Source organism: Prunus mume, linkage group LG2 (assembly GCF_029339155.1).
Source record: "Prunus mume cultivar Tortuosa linkage group LG2, ASM2933915v1, whole genome shotgun sequence".
In the NCBI taxonomy this organism is placed as follows: Eukaryota; Viridiplantae; Streptophyta; class Magnoliopsida; order Rosales; family Rosaceae; genus Prunus; species Prunus mume.
The window spans coordinates 32,355,769-32,368,114 of record NC_142699.1 but is presented as its reverse complement, the minus strand read 5'-3'; the positions used below and the strand labels follow the sequence as shown (position 1 = coordinate 32,368,114).

Genomic DNA, 12,346 nt, shown 5'->3' with positions numbered 1-12,346 from the left:
TGGATATATATATATATATATGAAAAAAGAATATATATTACTTCCCTTATTGAAAAAAGAAAAAGAAAATCCTACACTCATATTATTACTTATTCATTATCACACCAAGCAAATAGCTAAATACATAAGGAAATGATTTTTTTTTATTTATTATTTTTTGCTAATTTATGTATTATTTTCATTGCTACTTGGATTGGAAGGATATGCACTCGTTCACTGCTAAGAGCATCTACAATTGTTAGGATCAGTGCAATTTTATTGCGTTGAAATTGAACTAAAATAATAAAATCTCACTTGCAATGGTGTGATTTAGTTCATTCCAATAGAGGGCTCTATGTGGTGAACCCTCTATTGAATTGCAATAGGCTAGGGATTAGTGCAATTTTATTGCATGAAATTGAACTAAAATAATAAAATCTCACTTGCAATGGTGTGATTTAGTTCATTCCGATAGAGGGCTCTATGTGGTGAACCCTCTATTGAATTGCAATAGGCTAAGGATTAGTGCAATTTTATTGCATGAAATTGAACTAAAATAATAAAATCTCACTTGCAATTGTGTGATTTAGTTCATTCCAATAGAGGGTTCTATAAGATGAACCCTTTATTGAATTGCAATAGACTAACCATAGAACCCATATGTCAATTCAATAGATGCCAAAATAATATTCAACAACCATTGCGAAAGCATTAAAATTAGAGAGCATATTTGCTACCCCTTGATTGGTGGTGAGTATTAGCATTTATTTTGGTTAACAATGGAACACAAGGCCCAAAAAAAGCACACGAGCATTTGTCAACAACCTTTTTTTGGTTGCACAAGATTAACTTCAGCTAAAGGTCATTAGAAGAAAATTAACAAACCAAATACACGGAAGGTACAGAAAGGTTTTTTTTTTACAAATTTAGAAATAAACCCAATTCTAGACATGTATTTATAAAAAAACTCAAGCACTATTTAAACATAGAAACACACCCAAAATCAACTCCAAAGTCAACTTTTTGGGTGTGTTTATAAATGGGTTTTGAGTGTATGTAATGATGGGTTTTGGGTGTGTTTATATGTTTAAATAGTGCTTGGGTTTTTTTATAATTTCAACCCCCATTTTGGGTGTTTTAGTGAAACTCCCTTTTTTTTTCCACGCATGGAGAAAGAGTAATATTACTCTTACCATATTTTTATACCATCTTATGTGGTAGATGAAGTGGACAGCCACATTAATAAAAAATGTCAATAAATCATACAAGAAAAGAAAATGTTAAATTCCTTGTAAATTCAATGTAGGGAAAATGGACTCCCTTCAATGCAAAGCAAGATCAGTGGAAGATATAGAATCCATAAGATCAGAAAGTTTGTTGCGAATTGAAAATCATCAAATCTTTCTTTTTCAACTGGTACTAATATAAAAAAAAAAGTCAAACAAAACGAAAATCTCTCATTTCATCAACATTTAATATTTTGCAAATTCCTTGAGAAGTTTACGTTCACCAAGATATTACGAAAAAAAGAAAAGAAATTCCTAAACCCTAATATTATTATTTATCATTATCACAGCAACCAAATAGCCAAATCTGGGAAATCCGAATTTATTATTATTTTCGGAAGGTTTATTGGGATCCTAGGCATTGGAATTAATTAGGATCCTAAAATTAGAGAGTTTTTTTCCTATTGGATGGTGAGTATTATCACCGCATCAAATAACGTTAAAATCACATTCATTCAACGGTAATTAATACGGTGATAACGCTTATCACCAACGCCTGGTGACTTATAAATAAGCGTCCAAGCCTCTTCAGTTCACACACAACCCACTCAACAACACACAAACACAAAAAGCAAACCCATTATCACTTCTAATGGACTACGAGCCTGAAACTGCTTATTCTGGCTACATCGAGGCCATCTACGAGTCCGAAACTGAAACTGGTTATGGCTACGACGAGCCGGAAACTGCTTATGCTGGCTACAAAGAGCCGGAAGCTGCTCGTTTTGTCTACGAAGAGCCTGAAAATACTTACATTGGCTATGACAAAGAGCCCGAGAAGCTTATGTTCGCTATGACGAGGTGGTACCCTCGAGCAACAACAGAGAGATGAACGTCTCTAATGCAGTTGAGAACCGAGTGAAATCGTCATACAACGACCAATATTGTCGATCTTCAAGCAGTTATAGGGAGAGTTACAAGGCACAAGAGCATGTGGACCAGCGCACTGGGCAGATGGGTTACAAGGAAGAGGAAAAGTACACCTACAACCAAAAGTATGTGGACAAGGAGCAAGGCTACACCTTTGAGCGTGAGGCCCAAGTCAAGTTCAAGGACTCTGTCTACCCTAACAAGTCTGCAACCAAGTCAAACAATAGTCGCATCAAGTATTAGCTAATAACTAGTAGTATTGTGTGTATCTGGATTTCCTTATTATTTGCTATTTTTGGTTTATGTGTCTTTTTTTTTAATGATAGTTTGTTATGAATTGATTTCATAATTATCTTTTAGCAAAATCTCATTGTTTGTTAGTTTTGTTTACCTGTTTTATCACTTTGGTCTCCGTAGTTTTAATTTGGTCACTTTTGTCAATGTAGTTTTAAATCCCTTAATTCAAGGACATGTTACAAATTCTGTCAAATTTTCTTCCAAATTTGTTAAAATACCATGTGTCCTTGAATTGCAAGGATGATTAAACTACACTTTGGTATCACAAGTGGATGAGATTATGATGTGTTTTTCCCATTAAATTTTTGTTTCTATATTTTTTTTTTAATAAATATAAGCGACATTGTAAATTAATCTAACATATGGGAAGGGGTAGAGGGGGCGGGCACATTGCATTTGCATTTTCGTTTCAATCTTTTAGTTGATGAATACAATGGTTTTAATGAGTTCATTCTCATGAAAAAAGCTTTATTTAAATGTCGAATAAATCTTATTTTAGTTACTGTTATCATACGTAATAGTTTGTATGTGTTTGGAAGGGCATTGAGAGGAGAAACCGAAGTGGGATTGTTGGATCTGCTAACTATTTATTCAACCATTTTGCATCTTTCGCCAATGGAGTTTAGCGCAATGAAAAGAGAGCCTTAAGTTGTAGTAATTTCTCCTTAATTTGTCGAATTTTCATGACATTTTGGTATGTAGCGTGTGTAAGAAGCTCACTCTCTTAATTTAGACTATCACTTTTATTATAAAAAGGAAAAAAAATCAAAAGAAAATAAACTAGTATTATAAGAGTATAATTAATAGTAATTAACAACAAAAAGGACCATAAACCAATGAGGGTTGGTTCAGTTGGTATGGTTCATGTACTACGTAGCCACTAGTTCCCTGCTGCCAGCACTCCTCATTGGTGTGCGATCTATAATTCACGTAAATCATACAACTGGCGGTTGATAGTTGGGTGCGCGCATAAGTTCTTACGGCTTTCCGAGGTTGTGGAGTCATACATACATGCCCCTTAGTGGTAGTAGTCAATCTCTTTTCCATCAAACAAAATAAAAAGGAACATAAATAAAAATATATAAAAAAAAACCTCACATGATTAATATATATTCTTATGTATAGAGAAAAATCAATGTTTTATGCTTTTTGGTTGACAAAGAAAGAGTTATGAAAATAGTTTGATAGAAATTTTTCTCTAAACGATAAAATGATAAATTAAGGATGAACAAATCATTGACTAGATAAAAAAAATTAAAACGGAAAATAAATGGATAATGCAAACCGTGGCACAGAAGTTTTACGGTTTACTCCTATATCGTGGCTTGTAAATAAAGCCTGGAAACCTCTACCCACTTTCTATCACAGAAACACGACGCCCCCACCATCGAGTAACATCTCCTGACTTTCTGTGTGTATTTATTTCTGCACTGTTATAAAATAAATAAAAATAATAGATAGAAAGCCCTAAGAAGGATAATTTTAATAAATATACTTTATTAAAATTAATGACATTAAACGTATTTCATTCAATTATAATAGTAGGGATGTGTGATTTATTCAGTTAATCATCCAAATTAGCCTCTTGGCACTAATTCAATTAATCATCCCACTACATGCACTTCAATTGCTCTTTTCTTTTCTTTTTTTTGTTGGTAATTTTCAGAAAATTGCATATCCACTTATTTTAGTGTCATCTTTTGAATACCCTTACGCTTATTATTTTTTAATAAAGTACTAGTCTCTTCGCACGCTTTTTTTAGTCTGGAAAAAACCTTTTTAAATTTATTTTAGAATTAAAAAAGATAATGGGTTTTTTTTTAAGTAAAAGATAATGAGTAGTTGTGTTCCATAAAAATAGGATTCATTATCTGATTTTTCTTTTAATTTTAATTTTTTTTAATATGAAAAAGTGTTCATTTACTATATTATCCTCATTTAATTAATAATTTCAATTCTTAATGTTTGCATTAACCAAAGACATTTTCTGGTATTTTGGATGTTTTGTCATTCTCTGCCTTTTGCTTTATATATATTGATCTATTCCACCAAAACAAAACAAAAAACAAAAACTTTTTGATAAGCCAAGGGTATTTTCGGTATTTTAAAATTTTAACCAAACTCCCATTCTCCCTGTAGAGGGAGTCCCTCTATATATAAATCGACATGAAAGAAGATAAAAGATTAAGATAATAAGAAAACAATTTAGTAGATATAAAATCCAAAAACGGAAAATAATCAATAGATAAAACCAAACCGTTACGTAGTTACGTACAGTTCACTCCTCTCCTGGCTTATAAATAGGCCAAACCAAGCCATTTCCATTTCACAAAAAAACCAACCAAACTCTCTTTCGCTTGGGAAAAAAAAATTAACAACTCTCAATCGCATAATGGCCAAAAACTATGAAGTTACTGGTTTTTGTGGCTTTGTGGAGGCCGTGCCCTCAAGCAACAACAACAGGCAGCAGATGAACGTCTCCAATGAGGTCCAGAACCAAGTGAGGTCTTCGTACAAAGACCAATATGGAGGGTCGTCGAGCAATTTCACACAGAGCTACAAGGCACGAGAGTACGTGGACAATCGATCGGGGCAGACGGTTTACAAGCAGGAGGCTAAGTACGCTTGCAATGACAAGTTTGTGGACAAGCAGCAAGGGGTCACTACAGAGTACAAAACCCAGTTGAAGGTCACCAAGTCTGTTTACCCTAACAAGGGTTCCAGCAGCAAGTCCAGCAACAACCGCATCAACTATTATTAATTAGTTTGCTTTTTATTTATGTTTTATTTGGATTAATTTCCTTGCTATTTTCTATTTTCCATTAATTATGAACTTATTTCGTTGTCCTTATTAGTAAGTAATGAATATTTTCTGTCTTTTTTTTCTTATGGGTTTTTTTTTTTTTTGGCACGATTGGTTCAACTTTTTCCTTTCGTGATTGATAGAATTAAGTTCTTTTCTTCTGACATTTGCTATCGCTTATGTTGGTTGAGAATATGAAATTTACGTATTAATTTTTCAATTGATACAAGGTTTGTTGAGAACACTCAGAAGAAACTATAACACACAAGCTTGAATGAAAAGTTCTTGTTTCATTGATAACAAACTGCAGGCTTATAAAAGCGTTTTACAAAGAGATAAAATCAAAATAACAGCCCACGTTTGCAACACCCTAAAACGTGGTAACAGACTAAGAGGAATTTGATAAAAACACAAATAACTAGTCCCTAAGAAATAGGACTTATTAACAGAATTAACTAAAATATTTACCCTCTAACAGTCTAACAAGGTTATTTCTCAGGCAAAAAAGCCTTCAATATATATATATATATTTCACGGCAAGGGAAGATAAATTTGTAATTATTTTGATTTTGATTTTTTTTTTAAGTTCAGGAGGAGATTACTCTACTTAGTATGAATTTATTAGAGTAGACGGTGAGATTTGAACACTGATGGGGCTACATACAGTGCAGGGACTTTATCAACTGAACCAACCCTTATTGGTGAGGAAGATAAATTTTGATGAGATAAATAAAGATATCTCTGGCCATGCATAGGTTAAGGCAAGGGGAAGTGAAGTAGCTATTGCTAAATTTACTGCTTAGCATTGCGTCGAACATTAAAGAAAATGACAACGGGCCATGCCAATAATTGTTTCATTTGAGCCCATCAAGTTTGGGCCAATGTAGATTTTGTCACTCGTACGGTTGGAACTAGGACAAAGGCACTTAGTTTTTCTTGATCACTCACACCTTGCGAGCCCTAGTTCCACTAGAAATATTTACTCAAGCTCAACAAAACAACGAATTCCAAACATACCCAAATAGGACTACAACACTAGCAGGAAACAATTCTGCAAATTTCAAGCCAAGTTAATTATCACACACTTGAAAAACAACAACCTTTACAAAACTCACTTATGAAACTTCAAGAAAGATCCACCTTGCTTGAATAAACATTAAAAAATTGGTACTTCTCTAATTTGAGCAGTAAAACATTACTAATGTCACAACTTTGATGTAGAACAGTTAGGGGAAGTGATCGAAAAAGAATTGGAGCGACATTCGCGTATGGGCATATCAAGTAAATTGTAAGTTTTGGCGCCGAGCTCTGATTTTAGTATATGATCCAATGTTTCAAAGAGAATGATGTCACGAGTCAAATTCACTGTTTTGCTGTGACATATGGGCTTTTTTTGGGCATTTAACGACGTTTACTAGCCCAAAACAACATTTAAGTTTTGAGCTCGTTTTTGAAATTTTTGTTATTTATGTTTTTCATTCCTATTTGGATTCCTAGAGGTTCTAGGGTTTGAGGCAGTATTCATTTCAACTTAGCTAAGGGTTTAGGTTGTTGTCCCAATTTTCAGAATTAATAAAACTTCATACTTTTGTCACATCTCTAGTGGATTCCAGTGTTCATAGTTATTGAGGCTATCGTTTGATTGCCTTTGTTTGAAATGATGCGTCAAACATGATTGATTCAAAGCATAACTACTATGATAACAATTAGCAAGGAATGGATGATTAAGAGTTATGATGAGTCGAAACTATTTTTATTTTCCAAGGTGGGATATTGGGATCTAAAGGATATAAATCACCCTTTCAAGTTTTAATCAAGGACCTGCAGTTATCAGTTATGCAAGTCTTTGCAATCGTCTACTTTGTGTTGTGCTTTGAGGTCTTGCTCTTACAGAGAAGTTGGAAGGGGGTATGGAATTTGCAACAAAACAAAGCATCTTTGGCATACGAAAGTGTCCGAAAAGAATGACCACTTAATCTCTGCTAGTTCTTCTCACCATATTACTGCGAACTCTGAGACTACTATTACTAGCTAGGCATTCCAAATTTGGTACTAGTTCGAAGGAACCTCTTGGTTGTTTTACTCGCAATCTATAAATAGTAGGGGAATATATTGTTAAGCAGTACTGAACCACTAGCTAGCTAGCTAGCATGCAATCAGAAATTAATATTTGTGTTCTCTTTGTGAGCCTCCACTTAAAGCTTCCCAGTGAAGTAGATGAGCAAAACTTTTGTGAATGTCAAACAGATTTGGCAACGCAATAAAAAGATATTGACATTATTTTTCAAACGATTTACAAAACACATGCATGGCATATTCTTATGACCTTGAACAATTACCATACCCAACTTCCTATTCGTTAAAACTATTTGAACCACATATGTCAACCAGATTGTAGACTGCATCTTTGATAGAAGTATGACCCTCTCATATTTGTGGGTTCATCTTCTATTAGTGGTGCAGTCTCCGATACGGTCCATAAACGTGGTCTATATGACGTTACTCGTCCCTATCACTCATAACTACAGGTTGTAACGCAATTCATTATCTTGAAACATCCCTTGAGACTGGAGAACAGAAGTAGAATCCCAGGAGTTTGAGGATGCAGATTTGGCATCAAACTCATTAGCCCACCACACCAAGCTGTCCTTGGAGCCATTCATTTCCGTAAAACAATCAAAATCAGTTATTTGATCATCTTCCTGTTGTGGTGTGTAAGCAACAGATTTGTTACTAAGAATGTCACCAAATTCAGTTTGGAAGCTCGAATTAACCTGCTGATGATCATGAGTTCCTGCATCGTTAGAATGCTCCATACCATCGGCAGCTTTCGTCACCACAATAGTCGAGTCCACTTGATTGCTTGTGGAGATGTAAGCATGATATGCGGCATCCGAAGATGACATGCCATTCAAAGCATTCTCCAACTCATCCATATTCTTGGGGTTGCAGAGTTTTGCATATTCTTCCTGAATTCTGATAGAAGCAGAAGTGGGTTGCAGTTGTTCATAGACATCACTATTACTCTTATGCCCTTCAACAGTTTGATGAGGGCTTGAGAGAGCATGATGGTGCATCAGATGGTTGTTACAGTTTTGATCATTCATGGATCGGAGGGTCTGGATCATCTTTTCTTGCAAAGGATGCAACTTGGGCCACAGTGCAGGAGTGTTGTAGAAAGAGAAAGGGTTTTGAAGGCTTTGAAGTTGCATATGGAGTTGGAGTCTTTCAAGGGCTGAGCTGCTTAAGGCATGTGCATCTTCAGCGTCCTTGAGGTGATCCTCACTTTGACCGGACGGCGATCGATTGATGTTAGACTGTTTGCGCCTTCCGAGTAACTTTTTCTTCAATCGGGTGTTCCAGTAGTTCTTTATATCATTGTCTGTCCTTCCAGGTAATTGGGCAGCAATTATAGACCACCTAGAAGTAAAAGAATATGAGCATGTTAGATTCCAACAAGAAGAAACTAAGGAAACCCTAGGAAAGTGGATCAATGATCTGTATTGTACTATTGGATGAGATGCATAGGGTAGCAAGGAGTTATAATTAATTATTTCTATTGTGCAGGTATCATAGACAAGGGAAAAGAGACAACATATTGAGGTTAAAAGTTTATGGGTGAAATTAATTTTTACCTGCTTCCAATACTTATATAGAGGCTGCAGATGATGTTGTCTTCTTCTTCTGAGAATCCACCATGCTTGATGTTGGGCCTCAAGTAATTCAGCCATCTCAGCCTGCAACTTTTTCCACATCTTTTAAGCCCTGCAAGTTACGTACCCACCAAAAGGTCAAATTAAATGATGCTTTGACATCTGTGTACAAGTTTCTGAAAAAAAATTAAGAACAAATTATGTTATAGATGAGCATATATGTGTTTACCAATTTTCTGAGGAAGGGCAATCCAGTTGCCACCAGTACCATGCTCTTCAATATAGGCCTTGAGTCTTGCATCCTCTTCAGGTGACCATGGTCCCTTCTTGACATTGGCCTTGTCGCAACACGGAGCTCGTCCCATCTCGATCGATGTCTTCTCTTTGTTCCTTTTTTTCCTTTTTAAGATCTTCAAGGAAAGTGAGTACCAAAAGAAGGCGTCTGAAGTGTTAGGAAAGAATGGGAAGGAAGACTAAGATTTATAGGTAGGAAGAGTGGATGATGTGATGCTTATGAGGACAAAAAAGTCAAATACCTCTACTCATCTATCCCTCTCCTCAATTTTCTTCTATAGGGTTTTATCAAGGTCTCTCTCTCTCTCTCTCTCTCTCTCTCTCTCTCTCTCTCTTCCTTCCTTTTTTGGATTAGTTCGATCATATATAATTAACAATGCATGCAACTGGACAAAGTACGACACAAGTTTCTTCTTTCCCAATATTAAATTAAACTGCTTTTTTCCGGGATTAGTTGTTTATTATTTGAATCTGGTGAATCACAAGAAGCCTCCATCCTATTATCCTTTGAAATGTTCCATTCTTAAGCCACCCTAGCTAACCTATATAGCTTTTCTGATATATTGTTAGATTAAACATATAAACAGTATGCAGGAAAATGCTGGCTGCAATTTTTTTTCAATTTAATAAGGCATTTGGGATTAAATAATAAAATTGAACCAGTATAATTGTGGGGTTAAGGACCGTAATCAATGTGATTACTAATATGACGAAATTGAGTGTAACTTTATAGAAACAATACCATGATTTTTGTTGGAAGTTTCTTCTAAATAATCACAGCTAACGACTTTGATTAGTCTGCAATCAACTATGTAAAGTCAGATATTTCTTGTAGTAACGGAAAACTAGGAAACTTCTGCAAGAACTTTGTCACAGACCTAGATGTGTTTACCTAAGCTAGTGTTGACAATGTTGGGAAATTAAGGGTATACATTTCTTAATTAATGAGTACGAAAATGTTGGAAATAGTACTTTCATTTGTACTTAAGTTGAAAAGACGAGAGCATTAAGTGTTCATCTTGTTGCTTCCATACTTTATTGTTCTATCATCCAAATATCCACATTTCTCGATCTATTTTCTGAAATATTATCCAGATTGTATTTCTCAAATATTTTTTTGTCGGGGCCAGTTCTACTATTTCTGAGATTAATCGATAGTAATTATTGATGAAAAAACAAACGTACAAAGTTATGGTGTCGAATATGGGTAAATTTTCTCGAGTGACAAAATGCGACAACAAGTACTGTTTATTAATATTACTGGTGGTATTTATCTGGTTACCAATTTTACTAGTACTGGTTGTGACCAGCACAAATTGAAAGAACTGGAATTAAATTAAGAACATAGTAGGTCGAAGGTTCTAGGAAAAAATCTGCTACATATTCAGGTGAAGCTGAATTGTATTCATTATTATCCTTTTACATATTTCTCAATATTAGGCATTTCAAACTAGCTAGCTATCTACCACACAGAATAATGATAACAAACTGATTGGAATTCAAACTCTTGCTGAGGAAAATAAGGCAGTTATTAGATTTTCATAGTGACAAAGAAGCTGGTGCATAATAATATCATATCCATCCCTTGACTTATAAGTGACAAGGGGTTTCTCTCGGTTGGTACAGGAAAGTCCATGCCCTTGGACTAAAAATATAAGAGCCTATCATAAGCTAAAACAGATTTGAAGGTTTTAAATGCCTTGTGTCATCTCCACCAAAACCTACACACAGTTAGCAGAACTTACCTTGATCATGAACTACTTGCAGTTGACCATGAAAATCCTTTCGGAAAATGAAAAAAATACAAAGAAGATGAGAATTATTCTCATATTATTTTCAATATTAAGAAAAAAAACCCAGCAAAGCCTAGTTTTGCTAGAAAAGCCCTAAGGTACAAGTTGGATAGGGGCCGTAGGATTTATATTAAAGAACAGGAAAAAGGCAGTATTATAATAAACAAGAGAAAGAATTTTTTAAAAAAAAACAAAGAAAAATGCATAGGGATTTCAAACCTTTTAAAATAAACACCACTGATTGACCTTTTAATGTGTTAATTACTTTCTTAATCAAGGTGGAGAAAGAGGGAGGTCCAGAACCCCAACCACGGAGAAATAACAAGAGGAAACTATCAAAATTCAAAAAGCAGTCCCTCAAAGTATTAATTTCTTAATCACCAAATGGACTCAGATCTTTGAGAGAAAGAAAACAAGCTTCTGCTTGTCTTTCTCTGGACTTTAGAATCTCTGCATTGACACTGCAATTCCATCCTCTAGCTAAAAAGAAAAATGAGAATTTATTTTTTTTAAAGAAAAAAGAAAAAAAGAAAGAAAGAAAGGTTGCATTTCATCATCAAGAAGACCAACCCTCATCAAGACTATTGTAATAGAGCTGGTAAAGGTGGTCCTAATAACAGGATAAACATGGACTCTCTGTGCTTAAATACATATATTAATACGGTATTATTGGTTGGTGCTAGCTACTGCTAGTGCTAGCTAGCTCAATTGATTTCTTAAATATATTTTGAAATGAATTTGACTTGCTAGCTAGGCCCTCTTGCTCTAACAGAGTAAAAATTATATGCATAAAAAGTTGATGGCACATACTAATTGACTTTTTGTTGGGTTATGAACTACGGATATTGCTTGCCTCCTTCTCTATAAGGAGATATTCCTCCCTCCTGCGAATCAAAGTTTGACATATATGCAAAAATAATTCTTTAAAAACAACAACAACAACAACAACAACAACTTATGCACACATGTCACACTGCTTTTAGCTAGAATGTAGGAACTCCTACTTACATGGTAAGGAGGGAAGTATTTTCCATGAAGTTACGATACTCTTGTTGGGTTCAGTTACCAATGTTAATGGTGTACCCCACAGATATTGTCTTCCATATATGTATGGTGAGAAAGAAATCCAAGTTATACATAATTGTGCCAAAGTCCAATCAATATTCTGAATCCAAAGAGTACAAACTAATGGTTTCAATTTCTACAGTTTTGAAGTCATTTCATTTTGCCCTATAGCCCACATGATATGCAGAAATCTAGCATTTTTCTCAAAGCATGTTAAGATAAAACAATTTTTGTTCAGAAGTCAGAAAAGTGATCTATATAGATCTTCATTGTGTAATCTCTAGAGGTTGTTGTGGTGGTTGTAAG

The 12,346-nt window shown here is 34.7% G+C and overlaps 1 protein-coding gene across 1 annotated transcript; it reads right to left on the bottom strand.

Moving 5' to 3' along the window:
- Positions 1–7,492: 7,492 nt before the first annotated feature.
- On the bottom strand, positions 7,493–9,314 carry LOC103323444 (uncharacterized). Its single transcript, XM_008225441.2, has 3 exons — positions 9,118–9,314; positions 8,871–9,000; positions 7,493–8,655 (listed from the first exon to the last, which is right to left on the bottom strand). Exons 1-3 carry the CDS (start codon positions 9,251–9,253, stop codon positions 7,758–7,760), a joined length of 1,164 nt encoding a protein of 387 aa, XP_008223663.2. The 5' UTR covers positions 9,254–9,314; the 3' UTR covers positions 7,493–7,757.
- Between the last annotated feature and the right edge of the window lie 3,032 nt (positions 9,315–12,346).